This window comes from Sardina pilchardus, chromosome 15, assembly GCF_963854185.1.
Source record: "Sardina pilchardus chromosome 15, fSarPil1.1, whole genome shotgun sequence".
NCBI lineage: Eukaryota > Metazoa > Chordata > Actinopteri > Clupeiformes > Clupeidae > Sardina > Sardina pilchardus.
Window position 1 is genome coordinate 23,741,665 of NC_085008.1, and position 15,817 is coordinate 23,757,481.

At 48.0% G+C, this 15,817-nt stretch overlaps 1 protein-coding gene across 1 annotated transcript in view; it reads right to left on the minus strand.

Moving 5' to 3' along the window:
• Nucleotides 1-442: 442 nt before the first annotated feature.
• Nucleotides 443-15,817, minus strand: part of hcn2b (hyperpolarization activated cyclic nucleotide-gated potassium channel 2b) — a 33,710-nt gene continuing 18,335 nt past the window's right edge. Inside the window, exons 7-10 of the mRNA XM_062555310.1 lie at nucleotides 8,701-8,847; nucleotides 8,079-8,319; nucleotides 4,087-4,251; nucleotides 443-1,458 (exon numbers count right to left, since the gene is read on the minus strand). Of these exons, the coding sequence (XP_062411294.1) occupies nucleotides 443-1,458; nucleotides 4,087-4,251; nucleotides 8,079-8,319; nucleotides 8,701-8,847 (1,569 nt within the window). The remainder of the gene's footprint in view (nucleotides 1,459-4,086; nucleotides 4,252-8,078; nucleotides 8,320-8,700; nucleotides 8,848-15,817) is intronic.

A 15,817-nucleotide genomic window follows, 5' to 3' on the forward strand; every position in this document is an offset into this window, starting at 1 on the left:
TTAGTCCCAGCTCATGCAATGTTTGCATCGTTGAACTGCACCTATGAGATCTTTGTACATACAGTGAAGTGAGGACTACAGCAAACAGCAAAGAAAGCCGACTGGAGGGCAACATAGGGACACGCCACGTCTACACTTATGCTCGTGTGTGTGTGTGTGTGGAAACAGAAACATCCCAGCGTTGTATTATACAGACTTTGTGTGAATCAGTAGTGTGTAATTGGTCTGTCTTGTCTCCGCTTTCCCTCTCCGCAATTCTCCGGTTTCACTCGCACACATTCTCATACATTCTCAACGAGGAGTCCATGGGCCACAGGAGAAAGAGGTGGGGGAGGAGGGAGGAGGGAGGAGGGGGGGAGGTCAGTTATTAGGAGGTCAGAAAAGCTCCCCATCCTAAAAAAAAAACAAAACGCATTGTTCTACAAAGTCTCCCTCCTCAAGGTCACAAATTGGAAGACAGCCTTGATCTGATTTGGTCCGTCTCTGGGAGGCTGACTATGGAGTCTTTCTTGGGCAGTCCGGACTCGTACGGGGCGGGCCGCAGCGGGGGCAGGGCGGCCGGCGGGAAGGCCCCCACCGACATCTGGTGGGTCAGCGCCATCCTCTGGGGCACGGCGCTCCTGAACACCAGGGGTCCGGCCAGCCCGGCCTGTGCCAGCGGCGGAGGGGGGCCTATGGAGGTGGAGGAGACCCGCGTGGACTGGGGGGGGCTGGGGGCTGCCGCGCTGGCTATGCCCATGCCCAGACCCATGATGCCCAGGCCGCCCATGGCGTCGTGGGGGAGCGAGAGCTGCGAGGCGGACAGCGCCCGCGTGTCCTGTAAGGAGTGCGTGCTCCGCCGGTGGACGGTGGGCCGGTGCGTGGGACTGGCCGCGTGCTGCTGCTGCTGCTGCTGCTGGACCAGCGAGAGCTGCGAGCCCGACAGCACCCCGCCGCCCACGGGGCTGGCGCCGTACTGGAAAGTCCTGCCCGCCGACGCCAGGGGGCTGTGGGTGGGCGAGGCGAAGGCCCCCCCGGAGAGAGCCGGGTTGGCGGCCTGCTGCTGCTGCTGCTGCTGATGCCCTCCCGGCTGTCCGGCCTGAAGCGGCAGCGACGACCCGGGGCCGGAGACGTTCTGCAGGACCTGGAAGCGGCGGACCATGCGGGGGGACTGCAGCGTGCCGGAGCCCACCAGCGAGCCGGCCATCTGGGGGCAGAAGCTCATGGCCACGGCCTGCTGCAGCGTGGCGATGGCCGAGCCTCCGGAGGGCTGGCCGGCGGAGGAGGGCGAGGCGAACAGGCTACCGCCCTGGAGGGACGGCGTCATGGACATGGCCCGCGGACGCTGCAGGTCCACCTGCTTGACCATCTCGCGGTCGTACTTGACGATCTCCTGGATCATTTCGTTCTCGCGGTTGTTGAAGACCCCGGAGTTCAGGTCGTGCTGGACTTTGTGCATTAAGACCGAGTTCTTTTTGCCTGTGAATGAATTAAAAAGAAACAAAAAAATGAACGACTGTTAATCCCATTAATAGAAGACCTTCCACAATACAAGACACAGACCTTTTTAAAAGTACAGTGTAAGCAGCATCTTAAGAATACATCCCATTAAAAAAGTCTGAAAAGAGGAACACTTTGCTGCTGGAACTGGGTAACTACAGTATGCTATATATACACACACACCTCTTTGGGGGTACAGCTTGAATCATCATCACTTGCATCATGGCCTCTTTGAAATCTTTTGAAATCAGGTGATATTCAAGCAAGTGTCCTTCTGGCAAGTCAAATATTTAAACCACAAGACATGGCTGAATTTTTAAAGAAATAACTGAATAAAACAGCACTCTCTCCTCCTCTGCCAGACCCCATTCACTTGAGTAGGACAGACATGTTTGCCCACCTGGAAGCCTGTGATTAAATTTACATTCAGAGTTATAAAAAGGTGCAGGGAGACTCCTTTTGTGTTTATGCACAGGAGTCCATTATTAATGGGAGTAGATAGCTTTTACTTTCCCACGCATACATGTGTGTGCAGGTGTGAGAAATGCACAGGCTTTGTTTATGTTGTGTTTCCCAGAGGATCATTAGCACACAGACAGCAGCTTACTAGAGAATGGATCAGAGCCACTTCTGGTGTGGGTCCTCTTCATCATTTTCTGTTCCGCCGCACAAACTTACTCCACACAAACACACTTCCACTCTCCATCTCGACCATTACACACGCACACACACACACACACACACTCCGTGTCCTGTGGGGGTGTTAGGGCTGGGAGGTTGAGTGGGCTGCTTTGTGCTGAGTCACATTAGCTGTGACGCGAGGAGGAGGAAGAGGAGGAAGAGGAGGAAGAGGAGGAAGAGGAGGAGGAGGAGGAGCACGTGCCTCTGGCCCGACAGTCTCTGCCTCACGGCCTCTCAGCCTCTGCTGCCAGAAAGCAATTTGCAGCCGAAATTGCCTTCTTCACGGGGCCCCCGCGCAGATAGCAAGGGCCACATGTGAGGAGCATCTCCAGCAGCCATCTCGCCGCCTCTCCAAGCGTGTCAATAGCGCTTAGTCGCAACACATCAATAATGGCCATAATTGTTGCTCAATTTAGCCCTCTACCCCTCTTTTTTTTGGTGGTGCTTTATTTTGTGCTGCAGCGCTGCAGTACTTCCTCTCTTTGCCAAATTGCACTCTGCCGTTATTTCTCTTCGGGCTTGTTTCATTTAGGCGCCGCACCCACACAAATACTGTCAGCTCTCGCTCTGCATTGTTCTGTCCTTGTTTGTTTTTGCCTTTTTTTTCCTGAAAGTCCACTTGTATCAAGAGTGACTGAGTCAGTGACTGATCCAGAATGGCACCCCTGTACAGTACCACACCAGGGACAATAGGAGTGAATGGGGGGAGAGAGAGCCACAATGGAGCTCAAGGAAGCTAGCTAGGACTAGGGCTGCCTCATTGGAAAAAGCGGACTTCAAAGAGGTCCAAATTAGTTGTAGAATAAACTGTAAGATGTAGAATAAGTTACAAGGAAATATACATGTTTGCTTAGTATAAAAGTACTGAGGTTAAATTTCAATCTGAGGAGAAAGACCACATTTTAGAATGTAGAAATTGAATGGTTATTGGTTACAGTTGGTCATTTCTATTTGAATTGTTATTTCCTTGTTGTGTATTATTCTCTACGGGTTACTATCACCCTAGCCCTTTCTGATAACATGAACCCAATTAACACTGACAACCCCTTTCATTCAGTTTATTACATAAACATTTGTTTGAGCTGCGCTGCCTTGTCTAGCTCAAACATGTCATATCTGCGGGCTATTAACCAGGAACACGGACTGCTGTGTTGTGGGTTCAAACACAAACAATGAGATGAGCGGAAGCGGCACACACTTCATCAGTCAAGCCTCCCCGCCCCCCTCCCCTCCCCTGGAACCCAGGAAATGAATTGATCTAATGTGGCTTCCATGGCAACCGTGTGCAGGTGGCAGATGCATGCATCACGCTCCTTTGTAAACATCTGGCGTGTTATGTGGCCGCATGTGACCTCAGCGGAGCGCTGACCTTGAGGGAATGTGAAGTGTGTGTGTGTGTGTGTGTGCGTGCGTGCGTGTGTGTGTGTGTGCGTGTGTGTGTGAGAGTGTGTAAGTGTGTGTGTGTGTGTGTGTGTGTGTGCGTGCGTGTGTGTGTGTGTGTGTGCGTGTGTGTGCGTGTGCGTGTGCGTGTGCGTGTGTGTGTGTGTGTGTGCAGAGGGGGTTGCTCTGTTTAGCAAATGATACACTCTGCCTGATGACATCCATTCCACCCTCTCGGTGACCTCCATGGCGATGGCGGTGCCACAGTGTAAACACAGCAGCACAAAGTCACACATTTGCATGCAGCTCATTTGGGCTCCATCTTCTGAAGATTTCAGCGTCATTTACTACAGTCCGTTAGAACACTGCATAATCATCAAGTCGTCACTCGTCAGTCATCAAAGCCTTAATGACTGCTGCAGAACTGCATTAAATATTCTTCTGTTCTTCTATAAATACTCCTTAAACCCAGGATATGGGGACAACTGGTGTGTCTTTAAAGGGCTTGTCAGATGACCATTCCACCCGTACTGTACTAGGGCCTACCTATTCTGTTGAGCCGGTCGATGGCCACCGTCTCGAAGGCCCGCCTCATCTGGGGGTACTCCTCCAGGACCTCGTTGAAGTTGTCCACGGAGAGCGAGTAGAGGCGGCAGTAGGTGTCGGCCCGGACGCTGGCCGTGCGTCTCCCGCGGGTCAGCAGGCAGATCTCTACACACGCGTGGACGTGTGTGTGTGTGTGTGTGTGGGGAGGGGAGAGGAGAAAACAGACACAGACACAAAGTGAGGCCTACTCAGTAGAAGTGCTCCAAAGCCCAGAGTACAGTGGACAGAGTGTGCGGAATAACTGACCCAGAGCCCCTCTTCCCTCCTAGACTGTGTGTTGATGGATCATTTTAGTTACTCTGAGTCTACCCCCAGGAATCACGCTTTGTTAGACACGGTGTCCTTGGAAGGCCAAATGCATAAACACAAGCTGCTGATGGTGCTGTTATGTGTATACAGCTCTCTCTCTCCCTCTCTCTCTCTCTCCCTCTCTCTCTCTCTCTCTCTCTCTCTCTCTCTCTCTCTCTCTCTCTCTCTCTCTGCCTAATAATGGTCTATTTTCTTTTGGAGCAGTCACCAGGTTTTTTGGCACTCAAGGGAAAAAAATATAATCAAAGCTATAACCCGAGTCAAAAAGTCAAGGAGGAACTATTTTTGTTGTAACAATGCAGCACATTAACCGAAAAATATCTTCTGTTTTAAACTAAGACTAGGACTCACAGGGAAAATGTTGGCTACAGTATTCTGGTGCTAAAAGCTGATATATTTGATATTGAAATGACTCAAGAGCACTGATGTGGATTTTCGCTTCACCGTCTCAGTCAACACAACTGAATCACTCTACTCTGATATATTTGACAACTGAGAGAATGAAGGCGAACGTCTGAGATGAGATATCATTACACACAATGCCGAGGTTCACTCAAAGAGAGGTCGGAACTTCTTTCTGTGTGATGTACTGTTGTCTTGGTAACCAGCGCTGCCTTTTATCACGGCACTCCCCGCATCTCCCTTAGCGAGCGCCTACTGTATATATGTGTCTTAACTCCGCCGCTTTTAGTCAGACACTTTTAGCTTATCATTTATTGAGTTTGCGGAAATGTCTGGGTGCGCTCTTCATGTTAATTTCTCTGGCAACCCTTATGCACAGCCTGAGGCTCTGGGCAAATACCAGGTGCAGTCAAGTGAATGGGCAATCGTGGCTAGAAGCTGCCGCTCTCTGAGACATGTTGTGCATGCTCGTGCAGAAGCCACACAAAAAGGAACGAAGCCTGTGTCACACAGAGTTACTGCACAGTAAAATTGCACATTGCTAAAGTGCACAGCAATTAAATATAAGATAAGAACACACACACACACACACACACACACACACAGTCAATTATTTCATTCAACCATCATTTTACAGTTTTTAAGTCCTTTTTGCATATTTCTGAAACCATCAATGGGAAAATTGCATGCCACCCACATTCCTTGTGAAGCAAGTAATATCACAGATTACAATCGCAAGGCTGATCAGTCACTTTTCACCTGCATTCATTCAAAAGGAAAAAGCACTTCTGCACTTCTGGCAAACGCAATGGAGACAGTAACAGATGGAAAGTGCAGTGACTGAAAAACTGTAATGGTGGGCTCCTGTCAGATCTGCACCGCAACCTTCATGTTGCGTATGTTCAACGGTGTCTAGTTATTGCTCTGTTTTGAGATAATGTCACGGGTAATGTTCACTCAGCACTGGCATTTCAGTCAGAAGGCAATATGTGTGGCGTCTGTCCTTGGGCGTCTAGAGCGGCCACAAATATCTGATGAGGGATTTACACTAGGCGAGATTAATGGCCTCCCCTTCCTGGCGCAGGAATCCTGCCTGCTGGCGTGTCATCGTGACTTAACCCCAGCGCTGGCCCCGGCACTTCTTCCCCCGACGACAACAAAGCGCTCGCAAGTCACGCAAAACGCAAGAAAAATAAAAAAAAAACAATCCTTCAGCCTATTACTGTAGGTGTTCCATTTCCAAAGCATTCCTTAATCCAGAGCCTACATCCATCAATCAATCACCACCTTTCAAAGCCTGTCTTCATCACTCCGATCCTATTAAGACAAGTGTAGCCATAACACGATGTGTATCACTTTACTATGTGTGTGTGTGTGTGTGTGTGTGTGTGTGTGTGTGTGTCTCTGTAGACTAGATCCTGGTGAAATTACAGGTGTGTGTGTGTGTGTGGGGGGGGGAGGTCTGATATTGTTTAAACGACTGGTCCTCTGTAGCCTAAAGTGAGAAAAAATGGCTGACTACCTGTTCCTGACACAATGAGTTTGGCTAGAGAATTCCACCGTTGACATTACAAATTGCGCTGTCTCCGGCGTTCTGCTCCACTAATTAGCTGTTATTAATTGACCACATGCTCGGCCTGGGGTACATTCTTCCTCCTCTGCTCTGCCCGTTGGCACAGCTGGCACATATCGCAGCGCCTAAACTCTATTGGTCTACTGTGGGATGTAAAAACAGGGGCGAGGAATCAAACCTTTGGACCTTGCCTTAAGAGTCTGGGAGGAGAGAGAGAGGGAGGAAGGGGGGAACAGGGATGGCAGCCATTTTCTGGGTCAACAGCGCAGGGTCTCTGCTCGTGCTCTTGAGGGCCATCTGAAAGTGGGACAAGAGCCACTAGAGATGGAGAACGGACCTGCACGGGCCCCCAGAACCGCACCATGAATTTAGATGAATGTGGTGGTTCGGGTTGGCTGGTTCCAGCTCACAAGTTCCCTGTTGAAAGGAAGGCTGAAGCCTCGGAGAGGGAGAATTTCCTGGCTAAGCTATACGACCATGGCCATACAGCCCTGCCAGCCCTCTGGCATCTAGAGTGAAAATCAATGCCCAGATAGAGGGATGTCTGAGCTCTGTGATCTGTGACAAAAGGTTCAAACAGGATTTGAACGTATTAAAAATCTAGGGACTTCCAAAGAGATGGACACCCACACTGCCTGACAGTTATTTCAAACACACTGACAAGAACTTTCTAACACCACTAAGGGATAACATTGCTTAAAGGTTGGGTACGGAATTCGCAAAACGGACGGCAGAGTTTGAACATATACAACCTCAAGTCCCGCCCTCCATGCACGAGCGACAATTCAAATGCGCAGCGCGAGAGCGAGCCAGGCTAAATGAAATGCCAGCCTGGCGTCTACAGCACTATGAGCTCTAGTCTCCATACAATCACTCACATCAACTTCCCCAATTACATTCTTTATTCACCTCCAAAGGGTTGTAGTACATATGGTTCAGTAGCCATAGGTGTGTATATTTGAACAGAATCTGGTTTGTTCTTACCAGGGCGATTATCTCCTGAAATATCCGAGTTTAGTGCTGGCCCGTTGGTTCGCCTATTCCACTGTAGCTTAAGCTGTTAAGTTTCGATTTCATGTTTACAACACTCTTCGTGTCACGGTAAAATGTAATTTTTGCTACATAGCTTATTTATTGCGTGGGTGATTGAGTTTCCGTAGGTATCCGCTGCCTTAGTTTGTATAGAAATGAAGTGACACATACAACAAGAGGGGAACATGGACGTGCAGCAGCAGGCAGTTGGTTTCGCGGTCACCAGCTTTCGAAAGGGTCGCCTGCGGTGGGGAGGGGGAGGAGGAAGAGGAGTAAGACGTTAGATTGACGAACGAGCTGTGAAATGATGGTATGGGGTGAGGAATACTATTGGCTGGAGTTTTTCGAGCCCTGCCCGTTCCGCAGATGATTGACGTGTTTAATTTCCATTTCAGTGCTTCCAACTTAGTGGCTATAAGTGGGTTAGGAATAGGATTTCAAGTGATTTTGCAAAAATGGCCAACAAAGCTAATTCCATACCCTACCTTTAAGCTTTAAAAAGGTTGTTATAAAGTAAAGTAAAGAAAAGTATAGCAGTTTGAAAAAAAAACACCAACATTTCCCATTTCAGGGCTTTTGACAAATGAAAGTTATGTGGTTAGAGTCTGAACTCTACCTCCAAAGTAGGAGCCGTCGGAGAGCTTCATGCCCATGGTCCCTTTGGTGATGACGCTCACCACCCCGTGCTGAATGAAGTACATCTTCTTGCCAATGGTGCCCTCGCGAACGATGTAGTCCCCGGGCTGGAAGACCTCGAAGCGCAGCTTTGTCAGCATGGCAGTCACAAAGTTGGGGTCAGCGTTGGCAAACAGCGGCATGGAAGCCACTAGCTTGCGACAGTTAAAGTTGACAATTTCCTGAGAGAGGAGTTAAGCAAAGGTAGAGAGAGTTTTTGGCAGGTAATGAGAGAGGGTAGTTAAATATTAGTGTTATTAGTGTTTCATAATTGATGTTACTGGTTTCCTCTGATAATTACAATGATGATTGAATTGGATTTCCTGAAGGTATTTCAAATCAAATAATAATGTCAAACAAATATAAACATTGCTATCAAACAAAGCTTTGTTGACCCACAGGGTGCCAAAATTATCAAGTTAAACAACCATTCGATGACAATCTTGGACAAGTTGCAATTTACAGACACAACAGCAAACAGTAATTTACAGAGTAATTGAATTTCTGTATCATATTACTAGATGGAAGACTGCAATAAGTGTAGATAAATCTTTTTTTTTTACCTCTCGCAGTGGCTCATTGAGCTCCTCTAAGATGCTTTCTTCATCAAACATCTTCCCCTGGTACCTGTGCTCATAGTAATCGTGGATTTTCTGCCGGAAGTCCGCCGGCAGTTTATGGAAGGACATGTACTGCTCTACTTGCTTGTACTAGAGGGAAAACAAATAGAGAGGGGTACAAAAAAACAGATATAAGCAACATTTTGACATTTTGATGACAGGACAGATGTGTACCGTATCACTGTCTTCTCCAATACTTGAATTTCACTCTCTCGACAAAGGCCTGCAAGACACGTCCACGAGACTTGAGAGGAGAATGGTGGCGGACATTAACAAATAAAAGTACAATATCGACCCGAACAGAGGATGAAAAACGTCAAGTCTTCAAAACGACATGACACGACTATAAAACCAGAAGAGAGATTCCTCTTGGCCCTGCTGCGGGATGATGCGGCATGCATCCAAAACACAAGCTCAACTGCCACAACAACAAAAAGCCATTTCTGTCTGTTACAACACAAACAGACTGTTTTCAGTGTTACTCACTCATGCTTAAAGGGGAGGAAGATGTAACTTGGCTATGACAAATACCTACAGATGCATACATGTGGAATAAATAATTAATACAAAAGCCTTGTATTACTCCGTCATTTGTGGCTATTTTAAGAGACATCAAAGTGGGCTATTTGCGGAGGAAGACTGGGGCTGAGGAAAGCTCCATAAGGCTTGGTAAACACTGTCAGGGGTGAATGATTGAAGACCTCCACAACTTCTGTCTCTTCTGCCTGCTTGGTTTCTGCTTTTATCGCCATGTCGTGCCGCGTCACGTCGATGCATGCTGAGTTCTGCAACACCGGCCTTCTTGAAGATAAACTAAAGTTATTGATTCAACCTTTCAATTAAGGTGTTTTCACAGCGGCGGGCCGGGCGCGTTTCTTTTTCATGCAGCCTGGAGATGAATGAGCGGAACCCACCGCCGCTGAATCCAAACAAGGCGGCGCTGGAGGTATAGGAGATGCAACCTCACGATCAGCGGCTAAATAAATAATTGCGCAGCATGTCAAAGGCTCATCAGAGTGGCCTGAAGGACTCGGGTGTCATGCCGACGGAATAATGATTTTTTCCGAGAATACCCCCCCCTCCCCCACTCCCACGCCCCCTGTCCTGCGGACCCCCACCCTGGGGCTGTGAGGAATGTTGCGCAAGCCGGAGCTGTCTCCAGTGGGCTAGGGAGGATGTGGATCTGCCTGCTAATGGGCTCCAGTTTATGACTCATCGATGCAGCACAAGCACAGAACAGTCCTGCTGGGTGTGTGGGTGTGTGTGGGTGTGTGTGTGTGTGTGTGTGTGTGTGTGTGTGTGTGTGTGTGTGTGTGTGTGTGTGTGTGTGTGTGTGTCGGGGGGAGTGGGGTTGTCAGCGGGCAGTCCATTTGCCAATGAAAGTGGCCCAATACAAACCATTTCTAGCAACTAACATCAACCAAACAACTAGTGCCTACCAAAACAAGTGTCTACCTCACTGACAAACACCCACCACAATAGCCTTCATCTTCTATACCATCTACCACCACAGGATCCTGAGGCTCATGCTGTTGTCTTTGTACACTCTGTAGAGATTCCTATGCACACTGACATTATTTGATCTCAAAGCAGGGAGAAGCCTGAGGTCAAATCAGCTCAAACATCACAGACACCTCCTCCGTATACATGTATAGTGCATGATCTCTCTGTGATGATGAAATTCTGAAATCAGACGACTGGCCAGTCGACACAAAAAGAAAAAAACCTCTCAAGCCGTCTTGCTGTACTCAGAGGAGCTGTGTCAGTATTGCTGAGCAACAACAGTGGACTTGAGATGCTAGATATCAGCTCACCACACAGCAGATAAGGCCGGCCCGAGTCTACCCAGCCATCCCAGTCGGCCGCTACATAATAATGATAATAATACAGTAATTCCCGCATATAAGCCGCATTGTGCTTAAGCTGCAGGACAGTGTTTTATGCAAGTTAAAAGAAACAAAACCACATTAACACCACATTAACTGCCCCCCCTGTATTAACCTCATAGCTGAAGAAATTTGGCAAAATCAATGTATAAGCCGCGGCCAATAGTCGGGAAATTACGATAATAATAATAATAAAGGCCTCCCGAGAACCGACGGCCCTTTCGTTTGGTGGCAGAAGTGGCGTTTGTGAGATGAGAAGAGGTGGAGGCGGGCGTGAGCGTGATCGGGGCAACACGCACTCGCGGCGGTGCAGGAGAGGCCTAATCAGCGCGGCGTCGGGTCAGACAGACAGCGCCCGTGCTCGCCGGGCCGTTCTTCAGAGCACTTCGCAGGACGCCGATGACCCTTGACTTACACGCTCGGAGGAAAATGAGTCGCTCATCCGGCGAGGGGGCGGGGGTCATTATCTGGCCCCTGCGGTGGACACAACAGGAGAGAGCTCAGCGATATGGATTCATTAATGTGACTAGATTATGGATGAAGCGCTCAGATGTGGAGCAAAAGCCCCCTCGTGCCATATGGTGTTGATATTACGAATCAAAGCGCTGGCTGCCATGTCCCTGTTTGCTCACGAGGACTGGCTCTGACTGACAGACAGACAGACAGACAGACAGACAGACAGAATGACAGACAGCTGCTGTCAATCACTGGGGGGGAAACCTGGGCAAGCGCTCCCAGGCTAGGTGTGGGAGGAAAAGAAGCTTTCCCTTTATCCCTGGGCCCAGCTTGCCGTGTTTTCCTCTCTGTTCCCAGCAGGGCTGTGAGCTCGGCGTCTGTTTATTAAAGAGCCTTGGAACCAGACACTGGGAGGAAGGTGCCATCGAGGCAATCTCCATTCCATAAATCCTGGTAATTTTACTACAAGGCCTTTAATCACACTGTGGGGGAACGTGTCGAGGTAAACAACGTCGCAAGTTCAAATGAAAAGAGGTGATGCGTGGTGGTGCGGCTAGGTTACAACGACACGCATGCTACACCGTTGCAAATATGCAAGGCTTGTGTTTACAGCTTATACGGTGTCCTCACCCTAAAGAATTATCTCAGAGAAAAACATGATCCAATATTAATGAATGAATACACGTATTACTCAGGGGCCTGACGTAAAGCACAACATAAACACTTTCTGTCTAACGCAATCAAGCGTTTTCATACAGTATTTAATGAGTTTTATGAGATTTATGCTCTTGTAGGTGTACGGTTAAATTACGATCTCTAGATTGGATTGCTTTTGTAATGTAATCCGATCCCCTTGATGATACTACTACTACACCGCAGCTACAACTCCACTAAAATGAGTCGTGTTAATCTATTGTGCATAAAAGCAAGTACATGGCACCCAGGACCAATGTAGGCAATATACCACTCACAAACACAGGACAGAGAGGGAGAACAAATGATTGCCTGCAAATGAAAATCCTCATTAAAAATAATTTAATCAAACCCCAGTTCCACATAAGCAGATCCAGATCTCAATCTAATTTAATCTTAATTAATTACTAGTGGCTTCGTTGAAACCTTTCGAGAGGCTTTATTTATTATATTATTATAACCTCTCTCTACTTCATGTTCCTCCTTGTTTCTCTCTGAAGGATAACACACTTGTGTCATCCTCACGGATGGAAAACAGAGACTCACATTTAACTGAAATCAAGTCTGCTTCATGGAAACAACTCCCTCACCCGCCCACCCTCACCCCAACCCAAGGCCTTTATAAGCCAGAGACCGGATCTGCCCACCAGACGTTTGGAGAGGTGAAGTATATCTGAGATGACACGTACATGAAGCCATGGCAAATGAACAAGAACTGATCCCTGAGCTTCTCCTCTGTGTCGTCTCCCATAAAGCTGGCCTTGCCCACTCTACGCTCGCAGCAGAGTCCATTGAGATAACAATGTCGTGTGACTGTGACAGACCAAGAGAGTGGGCAATGGACGCCACTAAGCTCACTCAGTTTATTTATTCACACTTCACAACACTCTCTGACACACTCTCCGTGTTTGGCACGTCATGTCTCCCATGGTCAAGTCCATTGCCATAGGAACCAATATGTGCAAACTCCTATGACAATACAGCTAGCACACTTCGCTATATCCATTGGCTTCTTATTTCTTCGCTTTCCCTTTTTTTTTTAATTGTCGTGCTTCACAAGTACACATATCCCCGTGCCACAACATAAAAATAAAATACACACCGCCAGCCCGGGTTGTGTTTTGGTATAGTATGTGTTATGTGAGGATCGGGTCTCAGGAGGGGACCACATATTTTTCTGTTCACTTTATTCTGCTCTGTTTCAGGCATGCATGCTGTTTTCCAAGACCATGTGCCAAGTATTCCTCTATGGACAACAGACACAGCAAGCACACAATGCTCACAGGGCTTTATGCGCTGAGCTTTCTGCTCTGCTCTGAAAACCTCTTGCTCTGTGCTTATTGGTCAATATGCGATAAACACATACGCAAAAAAAAAAATAGAAACCATATAACGTAGAAGGAAAGGACTTTTAAAAATAGACTACTGAGAATAGAGCACGTATGGATGTGCAGTAATGAGTCCCATTAAGAATAAAGCTGTTGTTGACGTGCAAGTATGAGAAGATGCAGTATGTGTGGTGTGCTGCTTCTGCTGTTGTTATGGCCAGAGATGATGATACTGTATGTGCTCCTAAAAGGGCTTTGCTTTGGCTTCTCGAAATCCCCCTTTAAGCAGACCTAGAAACATTCGAACTCAACTGCTTGCCAATCTGACAGAGATCGATATCCCAATATGACGACTTTGCGACACGCCTCTTTAAGCAGACAGGAACTGTTTGAATTTTGCTTCCATAGAGATGCATTATATTGCTGTATCTTGTCAGTAATGAAGGATCTTTGGCTTTCTCCTCAGTGCCAGCCTGCTGCTCGGTCTCTCTGCCCCCTGACACGAGGAAGCTGGACCGTGAGTCACCGCCTGTCCAACAGGCCGCCCAGGCCACGGGTCACTTGAGGATCAAAGAGGGACACATTGCTGCCCAGAGCCACGAGGAGTGGGCAGAGGAGAGGACACACACACCATTAACGCTGCCGCCGCACCCCGACCAGAGCATACACACACACAGTACGTGTACGCGACAGAGCCCTGAGGGGAATGAGTGTGCTTTTTTTCCACAAGGGTGGGGGCTGAATGTCAACTAGAATGAGTGGCATTGGGGATTCCCTGTGCCCATTAAAACGCCTTTGTTTCCACTCTGTGAGAAATCGTGAGAAATACCTAGAAAGATAGGTGCAATACCTGTTAGGGCCATGCTTATCGCTTGTGTGCCCCAATACTCACAAAGGAGATATATACAGACTCTGCAATGACATCAATAACAGCGAGAGATCCTTGCTCATTAGAATTCCACACCGAAACCAAACACAGCCATTACATAACACCAACAATAATGCTATAGAATGAGTTTTAAAAAAAATACATTTCTATGAAATCAACTAATGCAGAGAGCCCTGATCAGAGGTCACTTTGAGCCGTAATCTCTGCTCTGAGCGGCCACTCTGGCAGCTCAATGACAGACTTGTGGCATAGAGGGTAAATATGGATCATCTGCTCAGCAATTCAATTATGCACTGTCCATCCTCTGAAATAAGCTCAGTGAAGTAAGACATATTGAGCAAGGGCTATATCCTTGAGGCGGTTACGTAAAACTATTACTTTCATTGCATTTGGGAAATCCAATCTGTTACCCTCGACTAGTGGACTCAAGACTTATGAGGCTCATACAGCTTTTTTATGGCACCGGAAACTGGTCCTCCTAGGCTACGTGGGTTGATACACGGGCTGTTACGGCTATCTGCCCGAGCAGGACAGGGTGGGCCTGCATTAAATTGTCAGTGACCACAGCCTCACGTATCACAGGAATCTGTTAGGGGACACATAGACACTCTGTCACACTGTGCCATAAACACAAAGGTCCCTGTCACAAGACAAAAGGACCCCTTTGGTCTGCCCACCAGTATCTCAGTTCTACTGAGGTAGACCCAAAGACTGTTGAAAATATTTGCTTCGCACAATAAGCAAGTTGGCTTTAATCGAGTCAGGGCAGACTTAATTATAGTTCACACAAATGGAAATTTCCATTCGATAATTCGCAGCGCTATCATTAATTACGACGCTAGCTGTTGTTTGTGGCTAACTTAGATTAATAGTTCCCCGTGGAGCAAACGGAAGGTCCCAAAGCCCTGGAGATTGTAAAAGCAAAAAACATTGCCCTTAGCAGCTGAAGTGCCATTACGTAACCGCCGCCATCCTCTGTCCATCTTGTCCTCCGGGAACAGTGTCAACTGTCAGGGAGGGCCCGCCCGGCGCATGCGAGGGGGAGACAAAGCCTCCATCACCTCTAGAAGGACAGCACATGGGAAGAAATGGCTGCGGTCTCATTACATACAGTAGCTACCGAAACGACTCGTCTCGCAGAGACCGACCTACTGCATAATGCAATATATATATATCTGATGACTACCTTGAAGGACTTTGAACTAAACGTAAAGGAAAAAACGTGTGGAGTACGCTAGAAACATCAGAAACCACACTGATAGCTTGGGAATGCAGGGTTCAAAGTAGTACTATAAAAAACATATACAGAATACAGAAAAGGCTGGTGTTTCTGTCAAATCGTGGACACCTTTGAGGACAAACAAATAGCTTCTTTCCTTGTCAGCCTTTGATAACGTTCAATACTAGAGTGGCAACACACTGTATTTCAGACCGTGTCAAGTGCCAAAGTCACATCTGCCGGTGGCGACCTGAGAACAGGACTCAGCCTGCGTCCTCCTCGTCAGTACTCCGAGCACAGCAGCCGTGCGCTGGAGAACTGGAGCTCACAGCCTCGCCTCCGGCAACCTTCACAAGCTCTCAGTGTCTCCCGGGGGCAGAACAGCCAAGCTTTAAAAGAAACACCTTGATTGGAACAGAGAATATATCTAGAGGGTGTGTGTGTGTGTGTGTGTGTGTGTGTGTGTGTGTGTGTGATGTGCCAGCATTGATGGGTCTGCATGCTTCTGTGTGTGTGTGTGTGTGTGCGTGTGTGCGTGTCTGTCTGTGTGTGTGTGTGTGTGTGTGTGTGTGTGTGTGTGTGTGTGTGT